The sequence below is a fragment of the Oryctolagus cuniculus genome, chromosome 3 (assembly GCF_964237555.1).
Source record: "Oryctolagus cuniculus chromosome 3, mOryCun1.1, whole genome shotgun sequence".
NCBI lineage: Eukaryota > Metazoa > Chordata > Mammalia > Lagomorpha > Leporidae > Oryctolagus > Oryctolagus cuniculus.
In genome coordinates this window covers 8,647,215-8,664,723 of record NC_091434.1, presented here as the reverse complement: position 1 = coordinate 8,664,723, position 17,509 = coordinate 8,647,215, and the positions used below count along the sequence as shown (strand labels likewise).

General features: G+C 53.4%; 1 protein-coding gene across 12 annotated transcripts in view; it reads right to left on the bottom strand.

Moving 5' to 3' along the window:
• Window positions 1–42: 42 nt before the first annotated feature.
• SP110 (SP110 nuclear body protein) overlaps window positions 43–17,509 on the bottom strand; it is a 42,932-nt gene continuing 25,465 nt past the window's right edge. For 2 of the 12 annotated variants that reach the window (XM_051849071.2, XM_070070082.1), the window contains 3 exons: window positions 16,786–16,926; window positions 13,939–14,091; window positions 43–525 (listed from right to left, as the gene is read on the bottom strand). In XM_051849071.2, coding sequence (XP_051705031.2) covers window positions 410–525; window positions 13,939–14,091; window positions 16,786–16,926 — 410 coding nt within the window. In that variant the 3' untranslated portion in view covers window positions 43–409. Of the gene's footprint in view, window positions 1,864–13,938; window positions 14,092–14,263; window positions 16,395–16,773; window positions 16,927–17,509 lie in introns of those variants that run through there. The other 10 variants (XR_011387065.1, XR_011387067.1, XR_011387068.1 and 7 more) reach the window with 9 other exon arrangements.

Here is a 17,509-nt window from a genome sequence, read left to right as displayed (position 1 = left end):
TGCACACACTGAACTGGCCTCAGTGAACCCATTTTCAGCGTCTTTTTTTTTTTAAGATTTATTTATTTATTTGAAAGTCAGAGTTACACGGAGGGAGGAGAGGCAGAGAGAGAGAGAGAGAGAGAGAAAGGTCTTCCATCTGCTGGTTCACTCCCCAATTGGCCGCAACGGCCAGAGCTGGGCTGATCCGAAGCCAGGAGCCAGGAGCTTCTTCCAGGTCTCCCACGGGGGTGCAGGGGCCCAAGGACTTGGGCATCTTCCACTGCTTTCCCAGGCCATAGCAGAGAGCTGGATCGGAAGTGGAGCAGCCGGGACTCGAACTGGTGCCCATATGGGATGCCGGCGCTGCAGGCCGGGGTTTTACCCGCTACGCCACAGCGCCGGCCCCACGGCGTCTTTTATCCTAAAGTCAGATGAGCAGTTTCGGCAGCCTGCTCTGCCTCGTTTGAGTTCTCGGGAAGCTTTGGGGTGCACTTGTCTTCTGAAACCAGTTGCTGTTGGCAGTTCTTGCATTACTTAGTTTGGCTGCGTAAAACAAGAACAGCAGTCAGGTCACAGGGACTTCGGACATCAGAGGTCGGGGTGGGCGCCTGGCGCGGTAGTTACAGTGCTGCTTGGGACGCCTGCCGCCTATATGGGCGCGTCTGGGCTCAAGCCTTGGCTCTGCCCCCAGCTCCAGCTTCCTGCTAATGCAGATCCTGGGAGGCAGCAGGCGGTGGCTTACGTGGGTCCCTGCCGCCCACTTGGGACACCTGGATTGAGTCCCAGGCTCCAAGCTCTGGCCTGGCCTGGCCCTGGAATTCACAGGCATTTTGGAGAGGGAACCAGCAGATGGGAGATTTTTGTCTTTCTACCTTTCAAACAAAATAAATAATTTTTTTAAACTTAGAAATAGATTTTTTTGTATGCAAAAGAAAATCCAGGCCTCCGCAGCAGCTCTGCACTCACCAGGCTCATTCTCTTCTACCCTGCCATGATTAGTGTGCGACCTCATGATCCAAGGTGGCTGCTAGTGCTCCTGTCATCACATTTACACTCCAGCTGATGGGAAGGAGGAAGGGGCAGATGTAGTGTCTGCCTTTCTGTTTGGCCCGTGGAGTGAACGGGCCAGGAGCCCAGAGAACCTCACCGTGTCTCAGAGAGAGGACAAGCAGCAGACAAAACCATTCCCAGCTCGGAATCACCCAGCGTGTCCGTCTCTGCAGATGGGAAGCAGGGGTGGGAAATTCACCAGGGCTGTCTCCTTAGACGAACCGGGGGGAATTCGGGTCCAGAGACAGGAAGCATCACTCCAGGGACTCTAAGCAGCCAGAGAGCCTCCTCCAGGAACCAGTGTTGTCGGTGGCGACCGCTGCCGGTGCACCTAAAGACGGCAGCCAACACCCTCCCTTCCGACAGTCCAGCCACGGGCTCCGGAAAGTCAGGCAGAAACGGACGCCCTGACCTGGGTGGCATGTGCGCGCTCTCTCTCTCTCTCTTAAAGATTTATTTATGTATTTGAAAGGCAGAGTTACAGAGAGAGAGGAGAGGCACAGAGAGAGAAAGGTCTTCCACCTGCTGGTTCACTCCCCAGATGGCTGCAATGGCTGGAGCTGCGCCAATCCGAAGCCAGGAGCCAGGAGCTTCTTCCGGGTCTCCCACATGGGGTGCAGGGGCCCAAGGACTTGGGCCATCTTCCACTGTTTTCTCAGGCCATAGCAGAGAGCTGGACTGGAAGTGGAGCAGCCGGGACTCGAATCAGCGTCCACATGGGATGCGGGCACTGCAGACGGTGGCGTCACTCGCTACGCCACAGCGCTGGCCCCAGCCGGCCCCACGTGCTCTCTCTTCTGTAATCTCCCTCTTCGGCAAGGAAACGCTAGCCTGGGAGGTGAGGGAAGAAGGCGCAGTCACTTTCAATTCATCGCCCCGGGCTGAGGTGGAAGGCTCTGGTTGCCACACTCTTTCCTGCTTTCCACAAGCCCTCCCCCCGCCACGGCAAAGACCCTCGAAGAAAAGTCTGGAAGACACATCAGTCACCTTGGAGAGAACAGAGAAGAAGGACCAATCTAGGGGACCATGGTGGGGGGAGATGATGGGAGCCAGAATGCATAATTGTATTTTTAGTGGAACTGGGGGTTCCACTGATGGTTTGATCATGTAGTTGGTTGTTTATTTATTGTGAAGTCAACCTCATTGAGGTATAACTGACATACAGTAAATTCCTTTTAAAGATGTAGGCTCAGGTGTAGTGAGTGGTGAGCTCTGTGGCATAGTGAGTGGGGTAGCCACCTGCAGTGCCAGCCTCCCATATGGGTGTCAGTTCGAGTCCTGGCTGCTCCACTTTCCATCCAGCTCCTTGCTAATGCACCTGGGAAAGCAGTGGGGGATGGCGTTAGTGCTTGGGCTCCTGCACCTGCATGGGAAACTGGGAAGAAGCTCCTGGCTCCTGGCTTCAGAATGGCCCAGCTCTGGACACTGTAGCCATTTGGGGAGTGAACCAGTGGATGGAAGACCTCTCTCTCTCTCTCTCTCTCTCTCTCTCTCTGTCTTTCTCTGTACCTCTGCCTTTCTTTTTCTTTCTTTTTCTTTTTCTTTCTTTCTTTTTTTTTTTTTTGACAGGCAGAGCAGAGTGGACAGTGAGAGAGAGAGAGAGAGAGAGACAGAAAGGTCTTCCTTTGCCATTGGTTCACCCTCCAATGGCCGGCCGGTGCACCGCGCTGATCCGATGGCAGGAGCCAGGTGCTTCTTCTGGTCTCCCATGGGGTGCAGGGCCCAAGCACTTGGGCCATCCTCCACTGCACTCCCTGGCCACAGCAGAGAGCTGGCCCGGAAGAGGGGCAACCGGGACAGAATCCGGCGCCCCGACCGGGACTAGAACCCGGTGTGCTGGTGCCGCAAGGTGGAGGATTAGCCTAGTGAGCCGCGGCGCCGGCATCTGCCTTTCAAATAAATAAATAAATCTTGAACAACAAAAAAGTAGGTTGAGTTTTGACAAGTACGTAGTCACGTGACACTGACACAGAGAAGACAAAGAACGGCTTCTTCACCCAGGAAGCTCCCACAGGCTCCCCTCCCCCTCCAGTCCCAGGCAACCCCCCCACCCCCAAACGGCATTTTGGCCCCCGAGTGTTGTCTTCTGTGCAAGGTCATATAGCTGCCACCGCACGAGTGGACTCCCACCACTACCAGCCTTCTGGGTCTGACTACTCCCGGTGAGCCCAGTGCTCTTGGGTGTGCCCCTGCTGGAGGTAGCAGGAGTTCATCCTTCTTTATTGCTGAGTGGTTACCTCACTGTATGGATGTGCTACAATGTGCTAATTCGTTTACTTGTAGATGACAACTGGGTTATGTTCAGTCTTTGGCTATCATACACAAAGCTGCTACAACCATCAGTGTGCAGGTCTTTATGTGGAACTGTGTTTCCACTTTAGTATCTACGAGCAGGTTGCTGGGTCCAAGATAAGCCCAAGTTTAATTTTATTAAAAAAATAAAACGACTACTGGGGCCATTGCTGTGGCACAGCTGGTAAAGCCTCTGCCTGCAATGCTGCCAGCATCCACATGGGCACCGGGTCGTGTCCAGGCTGTTCCACTTCTGATCTGGCTTCCTGCTAATGGGCTGGGAAAGGCCACAGAAGAAAGACGGCCCAAGTCCTTGGCCCCTGCCACCCACATGGGAGACTCAGACGAAGCTCCTGCCATCCACCTGGCTCAGCTTGGCCACTGCAGCCATCTGAGGAGTGAACTGCTGATGGAAGATCTCTCTCTGTAACTCTGACTTCCGAATAACTCCGACTGGACCATTCGGCATTACCATCGGCCAGCCATGCGATTTCCTGCTGCTCTGTATCCTTGTCTGCTCTTAGCACTGTCATTCTTCATTTTTAGCTACGCTAATAATAGTAACATGACACTGGCATCTTACCTGGTGTCTTAAGTGTTGGGCCAAACACACCTGAACTTACATTTTAATTCCCTTTCCTCATATGTCAGTTGTGTCTTCAGCAGGAGGTTTTTTTCTTTTTTTTTGACAAAGTTAGACAGTGAGAGAGACAGACAGAGAGGAGTCAACTTCCGTTGGTTCACCCCCCAAATGGCTGCTACAGCCGGCGCGCTGCGCTGATCAGAAGCCAGGAGCCAGGTGCTTCCTCCTGGTCTCCCATGTGGGTGCAGGGCCCAAGCACTTGGGCCATCCTCTACTGCCTTCCCAGACCACAGCAGAGAGCTGAACTGGAAGAGGAGCAACCGGGACAGAATCCGGCGTCCCAACCGGGACTAGAACCCAGGGTGCCGGCACCGCAGGCAGAGGATTAGCCTAGTGAGCCGTGGCGCTGGCCAGGAAGTTCTTTCTTAGACAGGCTAGGAATTAAGAACACAAATGCCAGACTGTGTGGGTTCCAGAGGAAATTCTACCACTTTCTAGCTATGAAATCTTGGGTAGGTTACTTAGCCTCTCTGTACCTCAGTTTTCCCATCTGTGAGATGGGGTTACCCATTGTCATAGGATCACTGTGGACATCACATGTTCTTGGACATCATAGAGCTGTCCGAGGTTGGTGCCATTCCCTACAGATAAAGGCCTGTATTGGAGCTGGATCCATTCGTGTGACGATGGCTGTGTGATGGCTTTGTCTGCACAGTCAGGGTTACAGTGAGCCGCTTAGGAAGCCCTGGGGCTGGACCTGGGTAAGGAAGAACACACAGGGTCGTGGTTTGTACAGCAACTGTGCCGGCTCCTCCACAAGCACACAGCGTTTTGCAAGGTAAAGGGCATTTCCTCCTTCCTTTTCATGTCCTTCCAACTTCCAACTTCCCTCTAGTTTCTGGACAGCAGAGTTTATTTTATTTATTTAACTTCACTGTATCACACACATTGTCCTGACATTTTCTGTAGTGGGCACAGATGCACTGACCCAGTAATAAGTGAAAATGCAATGACGTATTTGGTGCTTACAGTCAGTTTTACAAAATGGAACCCCACGAAGCTCCTCCCTGTTAAATAATCAATGTTAGATAGCATAAATTAAAACCGGGCCTTGAAAGATTGACACTCGTTATACAAGACCTGTCTACAGAGGAGGTGATTATTCCCACGGCTTCTGTAGCTAACAGCCCAACTTGGCCTGTTCTTAAACCTGGAAAGAATGAAAGGTGTTTCGTGGTGGACCACCACACTCCGAATGCTGCGACTCCACCCACTGAGGACCCTACACCCAGGAGTACTGAAATTACTGACTTTTTCTACCGAGTAATGGGTGACCACTCTGCAGGCGCAGGGTTGACGGCCGTGGCCTGTTCAGTGCCTGGGTCAACAGCATCTCAGCTGCCCAAGGGACATGATGCACCTTTACCAGGCAACCCTTGGACACCTCAACAGCGCTGCCGTTACACCAAACCTTTGCAGGCAGGGGCTGATCTGCATCTGACTTTCTCCAGAAGCACCAGTGTGACATCACAGGGTGACACCCTTCTCTGAGCAGGTGCGATGGACTTCCAGTCACTCACAAGGGGCATGAGCCATTGTCCTGTCCCCCTGCCCAAGCACAAGGACCCTCACCAGCCCACAGGCACTGAACCTGGGACTCTGCACCTGCCTCCCACATACTTTCAGTCACAGAGGCAGCACCCCATGGACACCACAGAAAATGCCTTTGGAGTATCAGCATCGGTTCTCTCTATCACATGCATACACAAAGCTAGACCCCGAGCAGGCTGGCTGAGCTGCACAGGTACAGTCAGGTACTGGGGCAAGTGGCCGAGGGCAAGGCCAGCCCTACCCTTCATCCTGTCTCAGGAGGCGGGACTGAGAGGCGAGACTGGGTGTGTCCCTGGCTATCGTGTGCTGCCATATGGCATTATAAGGATTAGAAACACTGCAATATCTAGGATATTAATGAATGATCTATACTTTAAAGATCTTCAATTGTTTTTCACACAGTAATAATCATTACAGAAATCCGAGGGCAGGTGTTTGGTGGTCAAGATGCTGGCTAAGACGCCGCATTCCATATCGGTGCCTGGGTTGGATCTCTGGTTCCAGTCCTGACTCCAGCTCCCTACTAAGGCAGACCCAGGGAGGAGCAGGGATGGCTCAAGTGGTTGGGTTCCTGCCACCCATGTGGGAGACGTGGGTGGGTTTCCCAGTCCTGCCTTTAGCCTGGCCCAACTCTGAAAGGCAGAGTGAGAGAGAGAGAGAGAGATTTCCTCCATCACTGGTTCATTACTCAAATAGCTGCAACAGCCAGGGCTGAGAAAGGCCAAAGCCAAGAGCCAGGAGCTTCTTCCAGGTCTCCCACATGGCATGGACATGGAACGTTGTGCTAAAACCATCACTACGAAGATGTCACGCCCAGGTGTGAAGGCGACTCAGAGCTGGGAAACTCGGGGGCCCTAAGGCCTTCAGCCAGACAGAGAACATGGCAGGAATTCACCTGCTGGTCACCTCCCGAGAGTTATTCTCGGGAGCCAGAGCAGAAGTCCTTTCTGAGAGAGATGGAGCCGGTGAATGAGCTTAACCTGGGGGCTCCTTTGTAAACATCACAGTGCTCCCTCCTCAGATCTCAAACTCAAGGTGCCCAAATGCAAACGGGCCCCTTCTTTTGGACTTTGCTTAGTGGGAAAATCAGCCCTTTCTCTGTGACTCAAACCCAAGACCCAACTCCTGCATCCCATCCCTTGCCCATCCACGCTGTTTCCCTCCCAGTCTGCGTTCCTGTCGGCCATGTTTGTCCACCCGCATTGAGCTCTGTCAACATCACGCTGCTGCAGCTTAATGGCAGTTTGCATTTCTGCCACTGCAAACCGACTCATTCTTCAAAGGTCTCAAACCACGACCTGTGTGCCCCCTGTCATCACCAACACACCGCCAGCAGCTCCCGGAGAGACTTCCCTCGTCAGCATATACTCCGCTTCCAGTTCTTGGAGTGCCCCCACCTCCCTTCCACTGCAAATTCACTGGGTGTGAACCAAGCACCCTCTCCATTCTGAACGCACTTCTCCCAGGAGCCTGTGAGAAACGGATCGCCCATTTCAGGACCCAGCTCCAACCTGTCTTCAACCCAGCTCCCACCCACAGCACTCCACCTTACTGGGCCACGAGAGGCCGGCCCTATGAGGTGGGGGCAGTTAGCAAGGGCTGATTGTGTTCCTCTTCTGCCTTGGAGGAAGCCTGAAGACCTGCTTATGTGGTGGGGCAGTGGGAGAGCATTCATATTTTACGTGACCCCTACGTGACCCAGGGACATGGTGATTAGTGTCGCAGGGTACGTGGCTGGCTTCCACGTGGTGGCCAGTGGCGTGGTCTGGTGGCCACATATATCACGACAGGGAAAATTTGGAAATTGCTTCCTGCCATACCTCTTTTTTTCTGCAGCAGTTTCCTGATCGAGTTCCCACATGGGCCCTCGCCTCCCTTCCGGCCACTCCCTCACCGAGGATCCTAAGAGCAGGGGAACACGGGCTCGCCGTGTCCCAGTTTCTCTTTGTATAAAATCCCTGCTGCCTCACCGCAGCTCATAGGAAGCTTCGGAGAGTGAAAGTCCACAGTGTCACCAGCTTCCTGTTTCTCCGAAAGGAGAGCAGTCGGCCTAACTCCGCCTCTTGAGTTGTGATAGCAATAAACAATGGTAATGTAAATGGTCTTGGGGAACGCTGCCGTCTGGTTAATTTGCAGGAAGTATTCCATTTTGAGCAGCAGGTGAGCTATGTGCACGAAGGGATCTCTGGGTCTCTGCAACCCCCTCCTCTGATCCCCAACACTACATCAAACAAAATGCTCTCGGCCGGTGCTGTGGTACAGTGAGTTAAAGCCCTGGCCTGCAGTGCCAGCATTGCACATGGGTGATGGTTCAATTCCTGGCTGCTCCACTTCCCATCCAGCTCTCTGCTATGGCCTGCGAAAGCAGTAGAAGATGGCCCAGGTCCTTGGGCCCCTGCACCTGCATGGGAGACCCAGAAGAAGCTCCTGGCTCCTGGCTTTGGATCAGCACAGCTCTGGCTGTCATTTGGGGAGTGAACTAGCCGATGGAAGACCTTTCTCTCCCTATTGCTTTACCTCTCACTGTAACTCTTGCAAAAAAATAAAATAAATCTTTTTTAAAAATCAAAACACTGTCACAGAAGTAGTACAGGGCTTCTGAAGCGCAGGTTGTCCTCAGTTGCAAGCTAACGGGCCACCTCCTAGTGTTCTTTTACTCCACAGCCTCCCACAGCCTCTCTGTGCTGATGGAGGTCATCACTCAACATACTCATTGCATTCACGCAGCTGGAGGAAAAGTCATTGTTTCCAACCTTGTTTTCTGAGTCAGAGGAGACCTGGCCAAGAGAGATGGCTAGCAATGAGCGGATGCTGGCCATCTTCCTGGTCTGCTGTCTCTTTCCATCTTACTGCTTCCCTGTGTCTCTTTCGCTGAATGAAAGAAAACCCTGTAAATCTACAGAATAATCTCCACATTGCCATGGAGAGATCTGGTAACTCAGCACCTCTGCATAGCAATCTGGGTTCCAGTTCGGGAGAAGCAGTAGCAAATGTGCTTCAAACGCCTATCAGCCATGCCCAGTCCCTGCCCCTCTAACCACACAGTGGATGAATTACGGCAAGTAAGCTACGGGGGCTGTCTCTTGGGGGAGACAGGAATGGCCTACCCATGCCCTGTGTTGGGTTTAGAGGATGTTACACTTGGGACAGTCTAGGAGAATCTTTGGTCCAACTCTCTTTTGCCTCTAACACTTACTGAAATATCTAACAGAAAATGTAAGAAAAAGCCAACACATCATTGGGAAGGGGAAAGAACAGCATGAATGGCAAAGAAACTCTCACTTATTTTGGAAAGATATGAAGACAGAGAGAGAGGAAGGAGCCCTGGGAAGGAAGAGACAGAGACAGAGAGAGAGAGAGAGAGAGAGAGAGAGAGAATCTCATCCACTGGTTCCCTCCCTGGCAATGGTTGGGGCTGACCCGGGACCAAAGCCAGGAGCCAGAAACTCAATCCAGGTCTTCCCATGTGGGTGACAGGAACTCAGGCACGTAAGCCTTCGTAACTGCTTCCCAGGGTTTGCATCGGCAGGAAGCTGAAGTCAGGAGCTAGGGCTGGGCACTGGACCCAGGTGCTTTGATACCGGATATGGGTGTCCCACATGGTGTTGTCACGACTAGGCTGAACACCTGCTCCCCACGTGGTAAGCTTGAGTGGGAGGAACTTAGTTCTGACAGCTGGCTGGTGTTCTTGGGTGCACTGGCTGTGGCTGGCTCTACCACCTATCTGTCTGCAGACTCTACTCAGTGAATACGGCCCAGCAGAGGAGCGCCTGGCTTCTGCAGCCACACCCAGTGGGCTTTTAATCCTGGCTCTGCCGCTTACTGGAAGGATTACCTAGCTGTGCGCTACTATTACCCAGGTTGAGTCGGGTATTTGCAGCTGCAGGTCCCTAACTTGGATGAAAGACTCACAGGTCACTCTGGGCCACTGCTAGTGCAAACCTGGAGGGGGATTAGCAGAGTCCAGGTGAACGTTTTTTTTTCTTTTTTTTTTTTTCAGACAGGCATAGTGAATAGTGAGAGAGAGAGACAGAGAGAAAGGTCTTCCTTTGCCGTTGGTTCACCCTCCAATGGCCGCCACGGCTGGCGCGCTGTGGCCGGCACACCACGCTGATCCAAAGCCAGGAGCCAGGTGCTTCTCCTGGTCTCCCATGGGGTGCAGGGCCCAAGCACTTGGGCCATCCTCCACTGCACTCCCGGGCCACAGCAGAGAGCTGGCCTGGAAGAGGGGCAACCGGGACAGAATCTGGCGCCCCGACCGGGACTAGAACCCGGTGTGCCGGCGCCACTAGGTGGGGGATTACCCTATTGAGCCGCGGCGCCGGCCCCAGGTGAACTTCTAAGGTCCTCTGTCTCTGTGGAAATGTCTCCTCCAATTCCTTTTGGTAAGTACAGCTCTTCTGAGCACAGGTGTCCCAGATGTGCCCACAAGTCGATGAGGGAGCAGTGGGTGGCTTTGGGGGCTCTGGGCAGCTGTTACCACGCAGAGTTCCTCCTTTACCTGGGGGCCTTTGCCAGGTCACCAAGTCAGGTGGCTCCTTTTAGCTCGGGGACTTCCAAAACCACCAACCCTATGCCTAAGCCCACTTTCCTGGTCTGCTCTTGACAACCCTGAGTTTGGCTTACCCGCACCTGCTCACCTCAGCAAACAGGCCCTCAGAGACGGGACCTGCATTCCCAGGAACCCCTTCAGGAAGGTGCCTGGGGGCTCTGATGTCAGCCAGCCCCTTTTCCTCGGGGAGCTGCGTGGGGAATGGTTTGGGGCACGGTTAGTGGACCACCGGGAGGCTGCTGGGAAGGGCCAGCAGTCACGGAACAACGCAAGCCCGTGGAGACGAAAAGCACAGTGAAGGAAATTAACAGAGAAGCCTAACAGTAGAATGGAAAAAAACCCAATTAGCAAGCCGGCAGAGCAGCTCCAAGAATTCTTAGAAAACGCAGGGGGGAAGGCACAAGGTGAAAATCACACGCGGAAAGATGAGAGGCCGGGGAAGACCTGGGGGCCGGGCAGGTGGTGGTGACGACGAGGTGGCTGGAGGAAAAGTACCCGGCAAGGAGACAGTACGGGCAGCGGGCACATGGCCCACGCGGCCTCACGACCATGTGCGAGGCCACGATCCTCCCCTCCTCTGACAGCTGGGGGGTTTGGGCTTAGCTCTGCAGAGAACGATTCGTGGTCAGCACACTTATTTGGGGTGCAGCTGGCACTAGAACTCAGACATGCCAGACTCCTAGTCTAGCGCTCTTTCCATAACATCAGAGATGCCTCAACAGGCTGTACAACACATGGAAACAGCACAGATACCCTGTGTTAAATCAGGGCTTACAACCAAGGAGAGAGTGCAGGGGGAGGCAGGTGAGCAACAACTGTCAAAGTCCATCCGGGTTCCTGCCTCCCCCAGTGTTTCACAGAAACCCCACACCTTGCCTGGGTTCACTGAGTGTCACGAACAAAGGAGTCAGCATTAGGACACCCAGGTTGATTTGAATCTGTAAAACGGGTTGATAGCGCCACTTGCTGTGAGGATCTGCTTTGCCAATTGTAAAGTGATACATATACTTAGCTTGTTATCGGGGGTTTCTGCAAAATGTTGTGTGGTTTATGCACTGAGCCAAGTTTCTACTTTGAAGAAGAGGATGCACTGCACTGGCGCTGTGTCACAGTGGGTTAAACCCCTGCCTACAGCCCCGGCATCCCATATGGGCACCGGTTCAAGTCCCAGCTGCTCCTCTTCTGATCCAGCTCTCTGCTATGACCTGGGAAAGCAGTGGAAGATGGCCCAACTCCTAGGGCCCCTGCACCCACGTGGGAGACCTGGAAGAAGCTCCTGGCTTCTGGCTTCAGATCAGCTCAGCTCTGGCCATTGCGGCCATCTGGGGAGTAAACCAGCGGAATGGAAGACCTCTCTCTCTGGCTCTAACTCTCTCTGTAACTCTGTCTTTCAAATAAACAAAACAATTTTTTAATAAAAGAGGATGCTCTGATTTCACTTCTGAAACACCATCAACTTGTGTGCTTAACACAACCATCTTCCAGCAGAGAGCGGTAAAGGGTTTGGTTTGAAGAATCAGCTCTGGCAGATGTAGGCAGGGCATCAAGAAAGGGGCACCTTCTCCTCTCTCTCTGTCTCTCTCTCTCTCTCCCCCTTATACACACACACACACACACACACTACATGGATCCTGATGTTGGTATTGATGAAGAATGAATCAGTACTGATTCCTAAGTTATCTGCCTGCAGACTGCGAGGCAGGGAGAAGCAAGAGAGAGCACTGAGCCAGACTGATCGGCTGCCTGACCTCATGTCTGCACACCGCGAGCGGGATGCACGCGGATAATTGATCACGGCTGTGGTCAGTGCTGTGGGGAGAGATGGGCTCCACGAGGCATGTCTGGGAGAGCTGCGTTTGCCTGCCAGGACAGATTCACTTCCCTGCAGATGGCATTTAAGGTGGGGCCTGAGGATGCGCAGAGCACGGAAGGATGGGGGGTTAGCTTTGGGCAGGTGCATGTGAGGAGGGGGCGGGAGGGTTAAGCATTCAGACTTATGCTGTGGGCATCAGGCTGGTGTCGTCTTTGTTTTTTATTTTAATGATTTGTAACCTAGTCAAGCTAAGACAGATAATGGTGCAGGAGCTCAGGGTCCTCCCAAACCCCAGTGATGTATTGCAGGCATCAGCAAACTGTGGCCAGAAGGCCCATTGGACTGACCACCTGTTTTTGTAAATAAAGTTTTATTGCAACACAGCCATGTCCATTTGTCTGTATGTTTGTCTCTGGCCATTTTCACTCCACAAAGGCAGAGCTGAGCAGCTGACACAGAGGTGGTGCGGCCAGCAAAGCTCACCCTGGCACGCAACAAAGTTTCACTTCTCCCTCGTGCTGCTCATTCATCACAGGGCAGATAAGGCTCAGCCCTACATGACTGATGCGCCTGGTTCCTGGTGACAGAGAAGTCTCTGTTTAGAGTGCCACTGGTTTGGGGACAGAGGGAAGAGACACGTGAGCTCTTAAAACTCTGCCGTGGCCGGCGCCGCGGCTCACAAGGCTAATCCTCTGCCTTGCGGCGCCGGCACACTGGGTTCTAGTCCCACTAAGGGCACTGGATTCTGTCCCGGTTGCCCCTCTTACAGGCCAGCTCTCTGCTGTGGTCAGGGAGTGCGTGGAGGATGGCCCAGGTGCTTGGGCCCTGCACCCCATGGGAGACCAGGAGAAGCACCTGGCTCCTGCCTTCGGATCAGCACAGCACGCTGGCCGCGGAGGTTATTGGAGAGTGAACCAACGGCAAAGGAAGACCTTTCTCTCTGTCTCTCTCTCTCACTGTCCACTCTGCCTGTCCAAAAAAAAAAAAAAAAAATCTGCCCTGCTGCTGACCCTCTCATATTTATTGGTTCACATTTCTTTGGCCACGTTAAGTCCCATGGGCATCCCTGAGTCACAGTGTGGGCGTGTATAACCTTCTGAAGGCGTGGGGCACAGGGATATTGATGATCAAGGACTCGTGCAGCCCACTGCAACGTGTTCGCCCACAGCGCAAAGGAAAACAGTGGAATAGTGTCCTTGCTTTATGTTTAGCAAGGAGAAGAGGCTTGTGAATTCTAGCACTGATGAAAGTAATGGAAGGGGCCTTCATCTGATATTAATGGGAATGTTGCTGGGGGCAGTTTGAGGACCACTGTGCAGCAGACTCCTTGACTAAGCTATCCTAGAAATGAACCAGTAAGACGTGATCCTGGAACCAGTGCTGTGGTGCAGCGGGTTAACGGCCTGGCCTGCAGCGCCGGCATCCCATATGGGCGTTGGTTCTAGTCCCGGCTGCTCCTCTTCCTGTCCAGCTCTCTGCTGTGGCCTGGGAAAGCAGTAGAAGATGGCCCAAGTCCTTGGGCCCCTGCACCCACATGGAAACCCGGAAGAAGCTCCTGGCTCCTGGATTCAGACCGTTGCAGCTCTGGCCATTGAGGCCATCTGCAGAGTGAACCATCGGATGGAAGACCTCTCTCTCTGCCTCTCCTTCTCTCTGTGTAACTCTGACTTTCAAATAAATAAATAAATAAATCTTTAAAAACAACAAAAAAGAAGTGATCCTGAAACTATGCCCACCGTGAGGACTGGTGCCACTTTCCATGGTGGCCTGCCACAAGCATCTAGGAGTCTCTCATACCCCGTGCAGTTGTGGTGCCTCCACTACTAGAAACGAGAACAGTGGGCAGTGGGGAGTGGTCAATGAATGCACTTGGCAAATCCAAGGTCAACTGCACCCAGAGAACACGCTTCTTCCAGAAAACATTCTAACACCACCAGAGCCTTGTCTGGCTTCACGCCCCTCTTGTCTGCATGTCTTCCTCCTACTACCCTCAGGAGAGACCCCACACACACCCCCCACACACCCCCTAAGGAGCCATTCAAATGGCAGATTCACCTTCAGGCTCAGCTTCTTCTGGTCTGGACACCCGGGCACACTCTGCCCTCGCCTTCTGGGCTCTTGTCATCACCCCCGAGGTCTGGGTTGGACCGTCTGTCCTGTGAGTCGCCTGCTCTACCACCGGGAGCTTCTCTTGGATTCCAGATGAGGCTGTGATGATTTGGGAACAGTTGAAATCCAGGTCCCCAGTGCGCCTCCCCCGACCAACTCCTGCCCTCCTTCTCACGGCCCAGCTCCACCTGCTCTGTCTCCGCTCTTCCCTTTCCTCTGCTCCCTTCTGCACAATCGCTGTCCTGCAAGTCCCTTTCTCCCCTCGACTCACCTTGCCTCTTCCTGTTTCTCTTTTCCTTGTTGTCTCCTCTTTGATTCTAAGCTCCCTAAAGGCAGGGATTTGCTTGTGTTTTGCACACTCCCAAGTCCCCACGGCCTGATACACACTTTACACTCAACCCAGGTTCGTTCATGAATGTACAATACAGCAGCATATGTTTGAAAACGTCAAATGTATTTTTCACCATTATGGAGTGCCAGGCTTCACTGACAAGGAAATCAGTAGGATCCAGGCCCAGGGCAGACGCTGGCTAGGACTGAGGTCTCTGGGAGGCCCCAGACAAAATACTGAAACACAGAGTTTGTGGAGAGTGATCGGGGTTCCCGAGTCCCCAAAACTACCCGTGCATACCAAGAAGGGGTCTGAACGTCAAGTTTCCTAGAAGTCCTGGGTAGAGGAAAAGTAAGTGACACAGGGTAAGTTTCCTCCAGCCTAGGGAGGCGATGGGGGGGAGGGGGGTACATAAGCAGAGTCCCAGGTCCAACCCCAAGCTTGGTGGTGCTGGGAGCAAGCAGAAAAATCAGGAATTCCCACACCAGCCAGGCTGACATCCTGACCATGAGGGTTCAGGAGCTGGGTGGCAGCCTCTTCTCAGGGGTCCCTATACTCCCACAAAGACATGGGATCCCAAATCCCCACCTGATGGTACCCCGAGGCCCTCAGGAAAGCTGTGAGTACAAGAACAGCCAGCGCTGCGGCTCACTAAGCTAATCCTCCGCCTACGGCGCCGGCACCCCAGGTTCTAGTCCCGGTCGGGATGCCGGATTCTGTCCCGGTTGCCCCTCTTCCAGGCCAGCTCTCTGCTGTGGCCCGGGAGTGCAGTGGAGGATGGCCCAAGTGCTTGGCCCTGTACCCCATGGGAGAACAGGATAAGTACCTGGCTCCTGCCATTGGATCAGTGCAGTGCGCCAGCCACAGTGGCCACTAGAGGGTGAACCAATGGCAAAAGGAAGACCTTTCTCTCTCTCTCTCTCTCTCTCTCTCTCTCTCTCTCTCTCACTGTCTACTCTGCCTGTCAAAAACAAACAAACAAACAAACAAACAAAAACAACAACAACAACAACAACTCTGCCCTGGCCGCGGCCGGCTCACTAGGCTAATCCTCTGCCTTGAGGCGCCGGCACACTGGGTTCTAGTCCCAGTAAGGGCGCCGGATTCTGTCCCGGTTGCCCCTCTTCCAGGCCAGCTCTCTGCTCTGGCCCGGGAGTGCAGTGGAGGATGGCCCAAGTACTTGGGCCCTGCACCCCATGGGAGACCAGGAGAAGTACCTGGCTCCTGGCTTCGGATCAGCGCGGAGTGCCGGCCGCAGGGCACCAGCCTTGTCGGCCATTGGAGAGTGAACCAACGGCAAAGGAAGACCTTTCTCTCTGTCTCTCTCTCTCTCTCTCACTGTCCACTCTGCCTGTCCAAAAAACAAACAAAGAAACAAACAAACAAAGAAACAAAAATTCTGCCCTGCTGCTGACCCTCTCATATTTATTGGTCCACATTTCTTTGGCCAAATTAAGTCCATGGACATCCCTGAGTCACAGTGTGGGCGCATATAACCTTCTGAAGGCGTGGGGCACAGGGATATTGATGATCAAGGACTCGTGCAGCCCACTGCAACGTGTTCGCCCACAGCACAAAGGAAAACAGTGGAATAGCGTCCTTGCTTTATGTTTAGCAAGGAGAAGAGGCTTGTGAATTCTAGCGCTGATGAAAGAAATGGAAGGGGCCTTCATCTGATATTAATGGGAATGTTGCTGGGGGCAGTTTGAGGACCACTGTGCAGCAGACTCCTTGACTAAGCTATCCTAGAAATGAACCAGTAAGACGTGATCCTGGAACCAGTGCTGTGGTGCAGCGGGTTAACGGCCTGGCCTGCAGCGCCGGCATCCCATATGGGCGTTGGTTCTAGTCCCGGCTGCTCCTCTTCCTGTCCAGCTCTCTGCTGTGGCCTGGGAAAGCAGTAGAAGATGGCCCAAGTCCTTGGGCCCCTGCACCCACATGGAAACCCGGAAGAAGCTCCTGGCTCCTGGCTTCGGACCGTTGCAGCTCTGGCCATTGTGGCCATCTGCAGAGTGAACCATCGGATGGAAGACCTCTCTCTCTGCCTCTCCTTCTCTCTGTGTAACTCTGACTTTCAAATAAGTACATAAATCTTTAAAAACAACAAAAAAGAAGTGATCCTGAAACTATGCCCACCGTGAGGACTGGTGCCACTTTCCATGGTGGCCTGCCACAAGCATCTAGGAGTCTCTCATACCCCGTGCAGTTGTGGTGCCTCCACTACTAGAAACGAGAACAGTGGGCACTGGGGAGCGGTCAATGAATGCACTTGGCAAATCCAAGGTCAGCTGCACCCGGAGAACACGCTTCTTCCAGAAAACATTCTAACACCACCAGAGCCTTGTCTGGCTTCACGCCCCTCTTGTCTGCATGTCTTCCTCCTACTACCCCAGGAGAGACCCCCCAACCCACACACACCCCCTACGGAGCCATTCAAATGGCAGATTCACCTTCAGGCTCACCTTCTTCTGGTCTGGACACTTGGGCACACTCTGCCCTCGCCTTCTGGGCTCTTGTCATCACCCCTGAGGTCTGGGTTGGACCGTCTGTCCTGTGAGTCGCCTGCTCTACCACCGGGAGCTTCTCTTGGATTCCAGATGAGGCTGTGGTGATTTGGGAACACTTGAAATCCAGGTCCCCAGTGCGCCTCCCCCCACCAACTCCTGCCCTCCTTCTCACGGCCCAGCTCCACCTGCTCTGTCTCCGCTCTTCCCTTTCCTCTGCTCCCTTCTGCACAATCGCTTTCCTGCAAGTCTCTTTCTCCCCTCGACTCGCCTTGCCTCTTCCTGTTTCTCTTTTCCTTGTTGTCTCCTCTTTGATTCTAAGCTCCCTAAAGGCAGGGATTTGCTTGTGTTTTGCTCACTCCCAAGTCCCCACGGCCTGATACACACTTTACACTCAACCCAGGTTCGTTCATGAATGTACAATACAGCAGCATATGTTTGAAAACGTCAAATGTATTTTTTCATCATTATAGGGTCCCAGGCTTCACTGACAAAGAAATCAGTAGGATCCAGGCCCAGGGCAGACGCTGGCTAGGACTGAGGTCTCTGGGAGGCCCCAGACAAAATACTGAAACACAGAGTTTGTGGAGAGTGATCGGGGTTCCCGAGTCCCCAAAACTACCCGTGCATACCAAGAAGGGGTCTGAACGTCAAGTTTCCTAGAAGTCCTGGGTGGAGGAAA